We start from the raw sequence: 16,695 nt of genomic DNA, 5'->3' as shown, positions 1-16,695 counted from the left end.
TTTTTTATATTTTTAGTAGAGACAGGGTTTCACCGTGCTAGCCAGGATGGTCTCGATCTCCTGACCTCGTGATCCGCCCGTCTCGGCCTCCCAAAGTGCTGGGATTACAGGCTTGAGCCACCGCACCCGGCCAGTGCTGAGATTACAGGCATGAGCCTCTGCATATGGCAAAACCTTGTTCCTTAGACTAGGTTTTTTTTTTTTCTTTGAGACGCAGTCTCGCTCTGTCGCCCAGGCTGGAGTGCAGTGGTGCGATCTTGGCTCACTGCAAGCTCCACCTCCCGGGTTCACACCATTCTCCTGCCTCAGCTTCCAGAGCAGCTGGGACTACAGGTGCCCGCCACCACGCATGGCTAATTTTTCTTTTTTTTTTTAGTAGAGACGAGGTTTCACCATGTTAGCCAGGATGGTCCCGATCTCCTGACCTCATAATCCTCCCACCTTGGCCTCCCAAAGTACTGAGATTACAGGCGTGAGCCACTGCGCCTGGCCTAGACTAGGTCTTTAGAAGGAGATTTAAGGATGGGCTTTGGTTCTGGTGGAATCTGCTGTGAGGACCCGGGTGGTACTGCGTCTGAGCTGCCGGACTTGCCTGCCTGAATATTTCTGGGAAGTCATAGATGTAGGTAGTTCCCAGGGACTGGGCCTGGAATCGCTTGGCCTGGAGCAGATCCTTGGTGACGTAGGGAGTATTGATCAGCATCCCGTGCTGGGGCCCTTGCTTGTTGCCGAAGGAGTGAAACATGATCTGGACCAGAAAGGAAAGAAAACAGAGAGTGAGAGAAAATCACACTATTCCCCCCATTTGTTTCTGCCCAGTCCTCAATGAAAATGCAGATGGGGGAAGCAAAGCAGGTCGTATGGCATAACAAAGGGAGTGCCTGCGCTAGGTAAAACTCTCTTCTTCACCACTGTGGAGAACCAGAGCAAGAAGGGACAACAGGGGCTGCGGATACACAGTTCCAAAAATACAGCGATCAGTGCACCACACACTCCCAACAAACAGGCGTTCATGGAAACACTGGTGATATCCGAACGTGGTCCATGTTGGCGTGAACAGTCCTATGCCAACGTCAATTTCCTGTTTTGATGACGTACAATGGTGAAGTTCAACATTAACATTGGGGGAAACTGGGTGAGAATCCTCTGCACTATTTTTTTTTCCCTCTGTACTAATTTTGCAACTGCTTGAGAGTCTTCAGTCTTCAATTATTCCAAAATAAAAAGTGCATAGCCAGGCACAATGGCATGTGCCTATAGTCCCAGCTACTTGGGAGGCTGAGGCCAGAAGATTGCTTGAACTCAGGAGTTCAAGCCCAGTCTTGGCAATATCTCTTTAAAAAATGGCATGTATATATACATATATATTTATGTACACACATATGAATTTAACTGGCAGTCAAAAGAATATTTAATTCACTTTACAAAAGTCCTAGAACACGGTTGGGAAAAGTATTTCCCTAAGTGAACCAATCTGAGGACTGCATTATAGTCAACCATAGCAGTGTACAATTTATCCCAAATATGGCCATATGGCCAGGTGCGGTGACTCATGCCTATAATCCCAGCACTTTGGGAGGTCAAGGCAGGCTGATCACTTGAAGTCAGGAGTTAGAGACCAGCCTGGCCAATATGGTGACACCTCATCTCTATCAAAAATCCAAATATGGCCACAGAATGGATTAAACTTGGAGATTCACTCTCCTTCTTAGGTGAATGAAAAACCAAGATTCAAAGGCTAACATATTTAACATAACACTCAGAGGGGGCTACCCCAACCCAGAATGACAAGGCAGAGAAAGGCAAGACCACCTCCAAACGCCTTCTTAATCTACAAATTGATGGCCCAAGCAGCCTGCTTCTGCTTTGACTTAGACCCCCATGGCACGAGCCAGCCTTACATTTCCAGATCTGGAGTCAGTCACTTCTTTGTAGAGGCTGATGTCCAGGTAGTAGCCCGACTCATTGGTGATGAACAGGCGGATGGGAACAGCGCTGCCGGTGGTGGTCTGGTGTATGTTGATCTTGACTTCAGCCTGCAGCACGCGGAGTTTCCACAACCGGCTGCCGTAGCGCATAACCATGGAGCGCACGGACTCCTCAATCTGCCCCAAAACACAGCAATTCCAGTTTTCAGGGCCCAGACATCCCAAGGACATTTGTAATAGCACTGATACTAATAAAAGGATGAGATACAAAGAGTTTAATAACAAGCAACGGCTCTTGCTAAGCATTTAAAACTCTTTACCTCACTGCGCCCTTGTAAGTAGTCAAGAGAGGTGAGCTTTTTTATCCCTCATTGACAGATAAGGAAACTGAGGCTGATAAGTGACTGAGCTACTACTGCTACGTTATACTATCTTTACATGCCTTTGACTCAAGACATTGAACTGCTTCCTTCTGGAACTACGTGAACTAGTGAGGCCAGAGCAGCTGCATGGGTTCCCTGAATCCCCCAGACACCAAACGATGTATCAGGACTTCTCTTTTTAATATTATTGTATTAATTATTTTTAATAATATTAAATAATAAAATAAAATATATAATTTATATATGTTGTTTTGTTATCAATATTAATTTTATTAATTATTTTATTTTTTAATTTTTAAAATTTTTAGTAGAGATGGGGTCTCTCTATGTTGCCCAGGCTTCTCTTAAATTCCTGGGCTCAAGCAATCTACCCACCTCAGCCTCCCAAAGGACTGGGATTACAGGCGGGACTTGTTTCATTCCAGACCACCATAAAAATCTGTCTGCTCGTGAAGAGCCACCTGACACGCAACACTCAACCACAGACCTCACGGTCTCACGCCTCTCCCCACCCACATGCAGTCCCCAATGCAGCCTAGAACTAGGGAAAAGACAAATGTTTGTTTTGCAACACATTTTGAGCATCCTTGTCATCCTTAAAGTAAAGCACTCACGTGCAGGGCATGGCTAAAACACAGCTCTAGAATTGAATGGCAGAAGGTTTGTTCTCCTCCTGCAGCAACCGAGGCTCAAATATGCATGGATTCATCCTGGAATCCAGGTCTCGAGTGGCAGGACACAATACCCTGAATCAACACGGCTCAGAGGGTGAACCCAGAGCCCGGTGAAAGCCCCCCCGCAAAGGCGAGACCTTCAAGGGGTCCATGATGACAGTGGGCACGAAGTTGAGGAAGATGTGGTTGCAGTCGGTGCGCACGCTGGTGTTGTTGAACGCCACCTCCAGCTCGTCCATGGCCTCCAGGAGCAGCCGCTCACCCTCGTTCTGCAGGTACTCAAAGGAGGCTTCCTGCCAAAGGGCGGGAGGGGCAGCAGCTCAGGCCAGGGGTGCAGGTCCACTCCCAACTGGCAGGAAACTCAGCCCCAAAGAGGCAGAGGCAGGAGGAAAACATTCCCCTCCTCCAAAAAGTGTTCCAGGCAAGAACAGCAGAGCCCTGCCACTCAGAGGTGAAGGGACTGCAAAGCTGTTGAGTGTATTGACATGTGTCCTATTTTCTGCATTCTGACAGTTTGACACCTGGTGCCTTGCTGACCCTGGATCACAGCTGGAGACACAAACCACCTGCCCTAATTACCCAGGGCCAGATCCCTGAGAACTAGAGACAGCTTCTACACCCCAGGGTCTGCTGAGATGATTCACAGCCAATCCTAAACCTGTTTACTCAGCCTCACCCTTTTCTTCTCCAGGAAACCACAATCAAGGCTCTCACCCATGTCTTCCATGTCTTCCCTTCCGTCCCTCTGCTGCCTGACCAACCCCAGAGCCTCCCCATGTGGCCCCGTGGCAGGGACAGCCCCTTCTTCTTGGGAACTGTGAGTAAGAAACTGACTTTTTGATGGCAGTTTTCTCCTGATCTGTTGGCCTCACCATACCTCAACAATAATAAAACCTATTAAAACAGCTTGACCAGGCGCAATGGCTCACACCTATAATCCCAGCACTTTGGGAGGCCGAGACGGGTGGATCAGTTGAGGTCAGGAGCTCAAGGACCAGCCTGGTCAACACGGTGAAACCCCGTCTCTACTAAAAATACAAAAATTAGGGCCGGGCGCGGTGGCTCACGCCTGTAATCCCAGCACTTTGGGAGGCCGAGACGGGCGGATCACGAAGTCAGGAGATCGAGACCATCCTGGCCAACACAGTGAAACCCCGTCTCTACTAAAAATACAAAAAATTAGCCGGGCATGGTGGCGGCGCCTGTGGTCCCAGCTACTCGGGAGGCTGAGGCAGGAGAATGGCATGAACCCGGGAGGTGGAGCTTGCAGTGAGCTGAGATCCGGCCACTGCACTCCAGCCTAGGCGACAGAGCCAGACTCCGTCTCAAAAAACAAAAAAAACAAAAACAAAACAAAAACAAAAAAAAACAAAAAGTAGCTGGGCATGGTGGTAGGCGCCTGTAAACCCAGCTACTCGGGAGGCTGACACAGGAGAATCGCTTGAACCTGGGAGGCAGAGGTTGTAATGAGCTGAGACCGCGCCACTGCATCCAGCCTGGGTAACAAGAGCAAAACTCTGTCTCTAAATAAATAAATAAATAAATAAATAAATAAATAAATAAATAAAACATCTAGTTGACTGAGGTAGCAAAAAACTGCAGTTAGCTTAACATCAACAGGACTGGGCGCAGTGGCTCATGCCTATAATCCCAGCACTTTGGGAGGCCGAGGCGGGCGGATCACCTGAGGTCAGGAGTTTCAGACCAGCCTGACCAACATGGAGAAACCCTGTCTCTTCTAAAAATACAAAATTAGCCGGGCATTGTGGCATGCACCTGTAGTCCCAGCTACTCGGAAGGCTGAGGCGGGAGAATTGCTTAAACCCCGGGGCGCGGAGGTTGCAGTGAGCCGAGATCGCGCCACTGCACTCCAGCCTGGGCAACGAGAGCAAAACTCCGTCTCAAAAACAAAAACAAAAATATATGTGTACATATATATGTGTGTGTGTGTGTGTGTGTATATGTGTGTGTGTGTGTATATATATATCTATCCATCAATAGGGGATTAGTAAAACAAAAACAAAAACAAAAAACAACAATTACACACGGTACATTCGTGCAAGGAAATAACATGGGGTGGACCATTCTTTATTAACAAGAAAGAGGTCCACAAGTAACTGACCAATTAAAGAATAACATATTCAAATGATCTGTCCACTCTGAGCTCTGATCTGCAACTTATGCCTACAACTCTAGGTTTTAGGGATGGGATTATGTCTAGAAACAGTCAACAATTGAGCTGGCCCCTCAGTGACAGGATTCTGGGTCCACGCACTAGGTTCTTAAAAACAGTTTTCAGTCTTATTTAAAATTTTCACAATATAATCATGGATTACTTCTCTTTCTTTTCATGGATTACTTCTCTCTCTTTCTTTTCTTTTCTTTCTTTCTTTCTTTTTTTTTTTTTTTTGTTTTTTGTTTTTTGTTTTTGGTGATAGGATCTCGCTGTATCCCCCAGGCTGAAGTACAGTGGCTCCATCTTAGCTCACTGCCACCTCCACCTCCCGGGTTCAAGCAATTCTCATGCCTCAGCCTCCCGAGTAGCTGGAATTACAGGTGTATGCCACCATGCCCAGGTAATTTTTGTATTTTTAGTAGACACGGAGTTTCACCATGTTGGCCAGGCTGGTTTTGAACTCCTGACCTCAGGTGATCCACCCACCTCAGCCTCCCAAAGTACTGGGATTACAGGCATGGGCCACTGTGCCCGGCCATGAATTATTTTTCTAAATGCAAGAAACAATGGAAAATGATCACTCAGGTGGCAAATGTAAGAAATTCCCTGCACAAACCAGTATTTTTCTATCCTGGAAATTTTCTTCTCATGCACAGAGATCCACATAATACAAGAAACAGATCCAAGTGCCACCAGCCTGGACGTGATCACAGGCCACTTTGCTGTCCGCCTCCTGCCCTGGACTGGAGCATCACAAGGGCAGGACCCTGGGTGTCTGGTGGACTCTGCATCCCCAGTGTGCAGCCCAGGCCCCAGCACAGAGCAGGAGTGTAAGGAAGGGAGGGCTAGGTTCTGAGAGAGGAAGAAACGGTCTGAGACGTCTTGCCTTTGTAATCAGGTCTGAGTGCCTGATGATGGCGCGGATGAAGAACCTATGGTCCGTCACTTCCGCCCCTTCCTTCACCTTGGCAGCACCCAGGTAAAGGTGCATCTTGTGGTTGGCACAGGGCACGGCAGTCAGATCGAAGTTACGCATCCGGCTGAGCTCCAGTTGGAAGGCCAGGGCAGGCTCCAAGTGACGGTAAATGCGATCTTCTGCAAACTGTAGGCAGACCAGAGAGAGAAGACAGACACACATACACAGTTTGATGTTGGAGCTGTGTGCCTGCTTGGTCCACGCCCTACTCTGCAGACCCCTGGTGTCCATGGGTTTGGCACTCAGGAATGCAGCATTCATGACGTCCCTTAATTGTAAGCTACGCCCAGGGCTCCAGATATTTGGGGTTTTGCTAAGATCTGAGGAGAGCTACAGGCACTGCAAGCCTGGTGTGCTGGGTGCAGCGCTGGCTCCTGGGGGAGCCTAGCTAGTCCGTATCACCTGCCGGCGTGACCAGGCTGTTCTCCATCTGTCACAGCCTGTGGCAATTCTCATGAAGCCACTAACCCCTGGTTTCTTGGTGGAAATTGGTTCCCAAAAAGAAAGCAACTGACAGTACTGGAAACTAAACTGAAAAAAAAAAAAAAATGAAGGCTTTAAGAAAAGGATGAGTCTTAGCTAGAAAAATAAAGCTTTGGATAAATGAAAATGCAAAATGCTGAATTTGGTGGGGTCTTGAATCAGTGCTGGGAATGAACCTACCTGTTCCACAACAGGGACTGGTGAACATTTTCTTAAATGGCCAAAGAGTAAATGTTTTAGGCTGATGGATCATACGGGCTCTGTCACAACTACTCAATTCTGCTACTGTTAGAGTGAAAGCCAGAGCAGACAATGTGGAGTCAAATGGGTGTGACTGTGCTCCAATAAAACTTTGTTTGTAAAAACAGGCAGCTGGTCTGCAAGAGAGTTTGCCAACCACTGTTCTAGAAGAGCGTAAGAAAAAGAGTTTGGAAAAAATGTCTTACTGAGTACATCAGCAAGTACTGAAATTATTCAAGCAAGACAGAAACCCGTAGTGAGGCTGAAAGGGCAAGATTCTCAGGTCTGAGTGCCATGCAGGGAACAGAGGGCTCTCAGTGGAAATACAATCCCAGAGGAAGACTGCAGTCTACACAAAAGTTGCTACATTCTTGAATATGGGGATGCCTGAAGGACTGCAGATTATATTCATGAATACCAAAGATGCCAGGGAGCTGGGAGGCACAGTGGCATGCGCCTATAGTCCCAGCTACTTGGGAGGCTGAAGCAAGAGGATCACTTGAGCCTATAAGTTTGAGTCCAGCCTGGGCAACATAGTGAGACCCCATCTCTTTTTTTTTCTTTTCTTTTCTTTTCTTTTTTTTTTTTTTTTTGAGACAGAGTCTCACTCTGTCACCCAGGCTGGAGTGCAGTGGCATCATCTTGGCTCACTGAAACCTCTACTTCCCAAGTTCAAGCAATCCTCCCACCTCAGCCTCCCAAGTAGCTGGGACCACAGGCTTGCACCACAATGCCTGGCTGATTTTTTAATGTTTTTGTAGAGACAGGGTCTCACTATGTAACCCAGGCTGGTCTAGAACTCCTGAGCTCAACCAAACCTCCTGCCTCAGCCTCCCAAAGTGCTAGGATTATGGGCATGAGCCACCACGCCCGGGCCCCATCCCATCGCTTAAAAAATTAAAAAAGATGCCAGAGAAGAGAAAACATCATTACTTTTGGCCATACCTCATCTCTTGCTCTGAATGTGAAAAACTTGGGAAATTCTTTCTGCAAAAAGAAATCCACACACAAGATAATTAAATCAAGCAAGATGCACTGAAATATTTACATACTTATTTAGTGATTGTAAATGATTACATTCACTTCTAGAATGAATCATTTGGAAATCCTTCTGTTTTCTAATGATTGATCTCTTTCACCCAAATCTACAAAATAAATATCAAATAAATGGCACACACCAAGGCTTGGAGAATGGAAAAGACTCACGGAGATGAACTGTGAACTAACCTCTTGGGCAATCAGGAATGTGATTCGTCGGAGTCCATAATCCACAAGGATATTTTTCTGCATTAAAAACCAAAGACACAATGGAATATTATTTGGCCATAAAAAGAACTGAAGTATTGCTGCATGTTACCACACAGAAGAACTGGTAAACATTACGCTAAGTGGAAGATGTCAATCATAAGAGACCTCCTGTGGTCTGATTCCATTTATATGAAATGTCCAGAAGAGGCAAATCTATAGAGACAGAAAGTAGATTAGTGGTTGCCTAGGGCTGTGGTGCGGAGAGGGTTTTGGGTCGGGGACAGAGGGGAGTGACTGCTAACAGGTACAGGGTTTTTCTATGGAGTGATGAGAATGTCCTAAAATTGATTCTGGTGATGGTTGTGCAACCTGGTGAATATACTAAAAATATGCTAAATTGTACACTTTTTTTCTTATTTCTTCTTAAAAAAAAAAACAAAAATGGGATACATGTGCAGAATGTGCAGGCTTGTTACACAGGTATCTATGTGCCATGGTGGTTTGCTGCACCTACTGACCTGTACTCTAAGTTCCCTCCCCTCGCCCCCCACCCCGACAGGCCCCGGTGTGTGTTGTTCCCCTCCCTGTGCCCATGTGTTCTCAGTGTTCAGCGCCCACTTATAAGTGAAAACATTTAGTATTTGGTTTTCTGTTCCTGTGCTAGTTTGCTGAGGATGATGGCTTCCAGCTTCATCCATGTCCCTGCAAAGGACATGATCTCATTCCTTTTTATGGCTGAACATTGCCAATTCACTTTAAATGGGTGAATTGTGTAGTATGTCAATGATGTCTCAATAAAGTTGTTCTTTAAAAGATAATTTAAAAATATCACATTGTACATTGTAAATATATATAATTTTTTTTTTGAGACAGGGTCTCGCTCTGTCCCCCAGGCTGGAATACAATGGCACCACAGGCTTACAGAGCAACCTGCTGTTACTGGCCCACTTGGTCATCAATCTAAGTAGCCATTTTAAAACTGCCATTTTCTGGATTATTCCAACAAAAACATTCCCAGAAAATCTCCCAACTATTTATTGGGTGTGCCCTCTGTACCTGGGACTGGCTAAGTCATGAATATACCTTGTAATCGAATCACTGCAACACCATGAGTGACAGAAATGCTCCCCCCACGTTCAGCCACATCTGCCCAAGGTCGCCAGCTATGAGGCGAGCAGAGCTAGCGTGGGAAGCCAGGTCTGTGGCTCTGAAGTGCTCAGCAGGCCTGCCTCCCGCAGGGCTGCCTCAACGAGCCTAGCCCCTCCTCCTTCTCCAAGAACCCCCACCAAAACCAGAGCCTTGCCCAGAGTACCTTGGACTGTACGAACGTCCGTAAAATCGGCACCAGTTCCTCATCCTCCAGGTGGTCTGCACACTGGATGGACACGTTCAGAATGTGGATGGGGTCTTCTCTGAGGCTCTGAGAGGGAGAAGCAAGGGGTAGGGCTGGAAAGCCTGGGGGCCATGGCCCACCCACTCCCTAGGTTGCTCCCCGGGCTTAGACGCTTACCTTGCAGTCATCCTCGGAGTACAGGGAGGTGCGGGCCTCGCTGAAGAGGGGGGTGTCTTTGGGCACATTGGCGAAGCAAGAGATGACTTCATCAAAATTTCTGGGGGTGAGGGTAGAGAGGGAGGGCTGAGGGGCTGCTGACCCATGGGGATGAGGTCAAGCTTCCAAGTCAGGCAGCAGGAAGCGCCAGCCCCTCCCAGTTTCCCAGCCAACACCCTTTGATCTTATCCAGCTCTCCAGAGCTCAGGAGGTTTCTGTCTACTTTGTCCAAAGCACCCGTGAGGGGGTCCTTCCCAAAAGGGAAGAATGAACCTAAGTGATCTGTGATCAGGATACAGGGAAGGATTCCAACGCTTTCGGGCATCAGCTGGGCTTGGATCAACTCTTGGCTCCCATTTTTACTGGCTGGGAGATCCTAAAAACCTCACATCACCCCTGAGTCAAAGAAAGGTAATAAGAGTAATCCCTAGGACTCATGAGGCTGTTGTGAAAATTCCACAGGACACTGCAAGCACAAAGCAGAATACACAGTGAAAGGCTGAAACCAGACCAGTACAGTAACCATCGAGAGCTAACATTTAGTCACTATTTTATCTGCATACCAATTATACTTTAAATATGTTATTTCACATATATTCTCTCATTTAATTCTCATGGCGCCCCTATGAAGTGGGTCCTTTATTGTTCCCATTTTACAGACGAGAAAGCGAAGGTATGGGGAGGTTAAATATTTTGCTCAGTCTCTCAGTTAGAAAGCACAAAGCCAGAATTCAAACCAGGCAAGCTGACATGCAGGCTCACGCTCTTGGCTACGATGCTATTATTATTCTGTTGTTATTGATGTGCTGTGCCATGTGTCTGGCTCTCTCCCACCCCATCTGTCCAGTGAATGGTTGGGGGGATTCAAGGGAAGCCTGCCCAGCCCCCATGCTCAGGGTGTTTGGGAGACCGGGCCACGCTGGGTACCTGGTGAAGTCCTCGAATCTCCTGAAGGCTACCATGGCCCCCATGCGCTGGCACAGTGGGGAGAAGCCGCTGTCCATGAAGAGCTCTGTGCTGTGCCTCAGGAGATCAGGGTTGGTGATGCTGATGGGCACGGTCATCCTGTAGGGTGATGGCAAGTGGGGGATGAGGCAGCTACTTGCAGACCCAACTCTACGAGCTGTTCCTGCTCCTGAAGCTTCAGTGAGCTGGACCAGATTTAGAGCTCTTCCAAAGGGGGGCTTAAAATGGGCAGAGGATAAGACAACGGCTGGGGCCAGGGCCTGAGGAGGGTCTCATCTGATCCCTCAGGACCTGGTGAAGAGTAAGAGCTCAACAAATGTAGGAATCAATGATTCATGCATGAGAGTCCAGTCCCAACACCATCCCAAGGGGAGCCCGAAGCGCTGAACTTGACCACAGAGAAGAAATACTCCCAGCATCAATTTCTCCTGGAGAAATCCACCAGCCCCAGGCAGCCGGTGAGGGAGTCAGGCTTGTTCCTGACAGATACTCCAGTCCTCTGCTCCCTCTAATCCCTCCCCCTCCATCAAACTTGTCCTTGAGACAAAGTCAGCAGCCTTCTGGAGTTTAGACGATGATGCTCCCAGAACTGGCTGCTCACCAGCAGCAAATCTCAATGGGCCACCTGAGGTTGTTAGAATTGGGCCTTGGAATCAGGTACTGGAGGGGTAATCATATGGTGTGCAGGAAGTCAACACAGCAGGCCCCACACTGCTCTTCTGAGAAAGGAGACCTGCTTGCCCTTGGCTGGCATCTGGGAACTTGGACTTCGGGAAGGTTCCTATCATTCCCTGAAGGTGATAAGGGTGGCTCACTGCGCCTCACCCGTTTACACAAACAGTGTGGTTTATGCTGAACACCGGCTTTCTTCTGCAAGCCTGAGATTTTGATGCAGGGCAGAGGGTGGTGTGACCAGCCACCAATCCCTGGTGCAGAGCTGGAAGACAACCCTTCACTTGTGTTGTCACAACTCCTTGCTGGGGAAATGAAGTGCGCCCTGCGTAGTCCACTGGGGGAGGACCCTGGCAGCGCACCTGCTTTCCTCTGGACTTCGCCCTGATGCCTTCTGCCTTGGCTAACTGCTTGGTATCCTTGCCCCGTAATGAGTCAGAGCTATAAGCATGACTACGTCCTGAGACCTGTGAGTTCTCCTAGGCGATGATTGAACCTGGGGGTGCTTTTGGGGACCCTGACACAGGTGTGTGCATTCCTGTTGGGTGCTCTGAAATCATGATCATGGCCCCTCCGCTCTCTGACAGCTCAATCCAGGGGTCACAAACTTGCAGTGGCAGTGTGGCTGAATGCTGCTCACAGAATGACTTTGGGCCATGCAGCATTTTAATAACATACATGAATTAACATGCATTCATGTATTCATTTAACATGAACCACCTGTCCCCACTGAAAAATGGAAGGACTTCAGGTCAAAAAAAAAAAAAAAAAAAGATTTCCTGCTTCTGCTGGAAAAAAACAATGAGAAGTCTGGCTGTGATGGTCAGTTTCCTGCAGGGCAACAGTGGGCAGAGCTAGGACAGCAGCCCCATAGTAGGGGGATGTAGCCAGTTCCCACCCAGCGCAGAGGTCCAGGCTGCAGCTGGCACAAAGCCCTGCCAATCTCTCACCTGACCTTCCCTTGGGTCTTGGTGACCTAAAGCACCATGTGCCTGGCCCTACACACACAGGTGTTGAGGGCCAAGCTGGGCTGTCTTGGGGGTAGACTTTATTCCTCATGGCTCTTTATGGAGGCATCAAAGGGCTGGGTGGTGGGGGCACCCACAGGCAAGGTCTCTTCACAGGCCCAAAATACATTTCTGGTACTGACAGCACTTGTGAGAATCTTAGATGGCGAGGAATCCCCCAGGGTCCTCGATGTCTCTCTGGGTCAGAAAAGGACCCTGTGCCCATACTGAAAATCACAACCAATAACCTGGATACACATGCAGATCACAAGGCATGACCCACAGCCCTCAGAAGAGCCGCCCTTCCCTTCCTAACAGGGCTGAATTGCTGAGACAATAAGATCAAAAGAGAAGGCCAGGCACAGGGACTCGCGCCTATAATCCCAGCACTTTGGGAGGCTGAGGCAGGAGGATCACTTGAACCCAGGAGTTCAAGACCAACCCAGGCCACATAGTGAGACCCCCATCTATGCAAAAAAAAAATATATTTTTAAAGAATTTCCAGGTGTGGTGGCGCAAGTCTGTAGTCCCAGCTACACAGGGAGCTGAGGTGGGAGGATCACTTGAGCCCAGGAGTTCAAGGCTGCAGTGAGCTATGATCATGCCACTGCTCTCCAGCCTGTTTAGACTCTGTCTCTAAACAAGCAAACAAAAAAATCAAAAGAGAAAAGAATTCCTTCTCAGGAGTAGACAGCTACAAAATATCTTATACCACCACTGCTCCCCAAATCCCCAGAATGACCCCAGGCTGCAATCAGTCTGTCCCCTTTCTCTCAATGGGGTAAAATGTCACAATCCTATTTTTGGAAATAAGCAGGGTAAAAACAAATAACTAGGAAAGGCAGTGCCTCCTGGGGAAGCCCCCTTGTCTTCATCCAAAACATGGCAGCACCTTTCTTCTTAAAACCAGCAGGAAAAGAAAGTTAGTTTAAAAATCCCAAGAGGCGGCCGGGTGCGGTGGCTCAAGCCTGTAATCCCAGCACTTTGGGAGGCCGAGACGGGCGGATCACGAGGTCAGGAGATCGAGACCATCCCGGCCAACACGGTGAAACCCCGTTTCTACTAAAAAATACAAAAAACTAGCCGGGCGAGGTGGCGGGCGCCTGTAGTCCCAGCTACTCCGGAGGCTGAGGCGGGAGAATGGCGTAAACCCGGGAGGCGGAGCTTGCAGTGAGCTGAGATCCGGCCACTGCACTCCAGCCTGGGCAACAGAGTGAGACTCCGTCTCAAAAAAAAAAAAAAAAAAAAAAAAAAAAAAATCCCAAGAGGCCAGAAAAATCCCTGCTTCACCAAAGCATGAACTCTATTGCCTGTACAGATCTGATCAACTGAACTCCCAAATCACAATGACATCACTGCAGCCACAGGCAAGGCCTTGGGCACCCCCATAAGAACCAAAACCAGAGGGGCGAGGGAGCGTAAGAGAGAACGCTTTGAATCCCAGGGAGACATAATTACTTTAAGAGAAGGTATCGCACTCTACCTGACCTAAATGGTATTAATACTTTGGGTCCTGAAACAAGATAGATTGAAAAAAAGACTGTGAGTGAGGAACTCAGACACATCAGCTATTCTTAGGTGAGCCAGGCACGGTGATGCCTGTAATCCTATCACTTTGGGAGGCCGAGGTACACAGATGATTTGAGGTCAGGAGGTCCAGACCAACCTGGTCAACAAGGTGAAACCCCATCTCTACTAAAAATACAAAAAAAAGTATTGGGGCTTGGTGGTACATGTCTGTGGTCTCAGCTACTTGGGAGGCTGAGACAGGAGAATCGCTTGAACCCAGCGGGCGGAGGCTGCAGTGAGCTGAGATTGCACCATTGCACTCCAGCCTGGGTGACAGAGTGAGACTCAATCTCAAAAAAATTAAACAAAAGATGTTCTCAGGTGAGAACACTGAGGGGGTCTACTGAACTACAGCTCTTGGACAGCAGACTACAGTGGACACAGACAGGACAGTGTGGGTGCCTCCGCACCGGGCTCAGAGGGCTGCTGAAGGCTGTGGAAAGGAATTGGAGGTGAGAGTGTGGCCTGGCCTCAAATTCCCACTCCACATGTACGAGCAGCTCAGCCTAGGTCAGGTGACGGCCCTGGGCCCCCATCTGTAAAATGAGGATGAGAACACATTTTTGGCTGACAGAGGATAAGAACTGAATAAAATAAGAGTGTGGACTAGGTGCCATGGCTCACACCTATAATCCTAGCATGTTGGGAGGCCGAGGCAGGTGGATCACCTGAGGTCAGGCGTTCAAGACCAGCCTGGCTAACGTGATGAAACCCCATCCCTACTAAAAATATAAAAATTAGCCAAGCATGGTGGTGCGTGCCTGTAGTCCCAGCTACTCGGGAGGCTGAGGCAGGAGAATTGCTTGAATCTGGGAGCTGAGATTGTGCCACTGCACTCCAGCTTGGGCAACAGTGCGAGACACCATCTCAAAAAAAAAAAAAAGAAAAAAAAGAGTATGGGAGCGCTGAGCAGAGCGCCCAGGCCAATGGCATGCCACTAGATGGCAATAACAGAGTTAGTCATGGTTATCCCCGGGATCACTCACAGTCAACAACTTTCTTTGTGCCAGGCACTGTCTAAAATGCTACCTGTGCCTTATCTCATGACTCTTCCCAATGGCTTGGGTGGCAGTGTCCACTAGAACTTTCTACCATGACAGAATGTTCTAGAACTCCACTATCACATAATAAGGCAGTCATGAGCCACACAGTATGACTGAGAAGCTGAATTCTTTTTTTTGAGATAGAGTCTCGCTCTGTCACCCAGGCTGGAGTGCAGTGGCACAATCTCAGCTCACTGCAACCTCTGCTTCCCAGGTTTAAGCGATTCTCGTCCCTCAGCCTCCTGAGTAACCTGGGATTACAGGGGTGTGCCACCACGACTGGCTAATTTTTATATTTTTAGTAGAAATGGGGTTTTACCAAGGTGGCCAGGCCGGTGTCAAACTCCTGGCCTCAAGTTCCTGATCTGCCCCCTTCAGCCCTCTGAAGTGCTAGGATTACAGGTGTGGGCTACCATGGCTGGCTCATTTGCCTTCTTTGTTTTTTCTCTGTTTTTTTTTTTGAGACGGACTCTTGCTCTGTCACCCAGGCTGGAGTGCAGTGGTACAATCTCAGCTCACTGCAACCTCAGCCTCCCGGGTTCAAGCAGTTCTCCCTCAGCCTCCCGAGTAGCTGGGATTACCGGTGCACGCCACCATGCCAGGCTGATTTTTGTATTTTTTTTTCAGCAGAGATGGGGTTTCACCATGTTGGCCAGGCTGGTCTCGAATTACTGACCTTGTGATCCACCCACCTCGGCCTCCCAAAGTGCTGGGATTATAGGTGTGAGTCACTGCGCCTGGCCTCTTTTTTTTTTTTTTTTTTTTTTGAGACGGAGTCTCGCTTCTTCGCCCGGGATGGAGTGCAGTGGGGAAATCTCGGCTCACTGACTCACTCCACCTCCCGGTTCAAGTGATCCTCCTGCCTCAGCCTCCCCAGTAGCTGGGATTACAGGCATGTGCCACCACACCCAGCTAATTTTTGTATTTTTAGTAGAGACGGGGTTTCACTATGTTGGCCAGGTTGGTCTGGAACTCCTGACCTCAAGTGACCTGCCCACCTCGGCCTCCCAAAGTGCTGGGATTACAGGCGTGGGCCACCGTGCCCAGCCCATGTGCATTCATTTTAATGTAAATAGGCACACATGGCTACTGTACTGAACAGTGCAGGTGTAGGAGGTGGGCTCTGCATTATCACCATGTTAGAGGGGAGAAAAATGGCGCTGCAGGGAGCTCCCAGACGGGAAGCGCTTATTGCTGATGTCTCCCCAGCAGCGTGTCCAAACACACTTGCCAGGTGGTTCCAGAGACAGGACGACAGAGGTCGGGGAGAACAGAAACACAGGCCATCCCTGGGTGTGTCTCATTCCATACCGGTTTGGGTGGGAGGAGGGCAGCATGAACCGGAATTCTACCACGCAGGTGCCATCCGGGAGCTGCCGGTGCTGCAGGCTGTTTAACTCGTAGGCGATGTAGGCCCTCCGCACGTAAACCTGACAAGGCAGAAGCACACGGACGTTCTCTCAGGGGGCACTGCAGTGTGTCCTCAAAAGCTGAGGGCACTCACAGGGAAGGGGTACCAGAAATGACCTCTAAAAGGTCTATCTCTAGCGGGCCGGGTGCAGTGGCGCAGTGGCTCACGTCTGCAAAAATTAGCTGGGCATGGTGGAAAAACAAAACAAATAAACAAAAAACCCCAAAAGCATCCTAGAAAAATCTCTAATTGACACAAATAGTATTTAGCACTTTAAAAAGTAACTATAAGCCAAGCATGGTGGCATGCACCTGTAGTCCCAGCTACTGGGGAGGCTGAGGCAGGAGGATTGCTTGAGCCTAGAAGTTCA

General features: G+C 48.7%; 1 protein-coding gene across 1 annotated transcript in view; it reads right to left on the bottom strand.

Annotated features, from left to right (window-relative positions):
* The window catches only part of ACACB (acetyl-CoA carboxylase beta), a 134,652-nt gene that overhangs the window by 28,576 nt on the left and 89,381 nt on the right, over nt 1–16,695 (bottom strand). Inside the window, 10 exon segments of the mRNA XM_026454618.1 lie at nt 593–748; nt 1,902–2,105; nt 3,123–3,278; nt 6,048–6,263; nt 7,806–7,847; nt 8,088–8,144; nt 9,421–9,528; nt 9,619–9,718; nt 10,585–10,722; nt 16,226–16,344. Of these exon segments, the coding sequence (XP_026310403.1) occupies nt 593–748; nt 1,902–2,105; nt 3,123–3,278; nt 6,048–6,263; nt 7,806–7,847; nt 8,088–8,144; nt 9,421–9,528; nt 9,619–9,718; nt 10,585–10,722; nt 16,226–16,344 (1,296 nt within the window).

This window comes from Piliocolobus tephrosceles, chromosome 10, assembly GCF_002776525.5.
Source record: "Piliocolobus tephrosceles isolate RC106 chromosome 10, ASM277652v3, whole genome shotgun sequence".
In the NCBI taxonomy this organism is placed as follows: domain Eukaryota; kingdom Metazoa; phylum Chordata; class Mammalia; order Primates; family Cercopithecidae; genus Piliocolobus; species Piliocolobus tephrosceles.
Note: the sequence above shows the minus strand (reverse complement) of the source record. Positions and strands in the feature narration are given on the sequence as shown.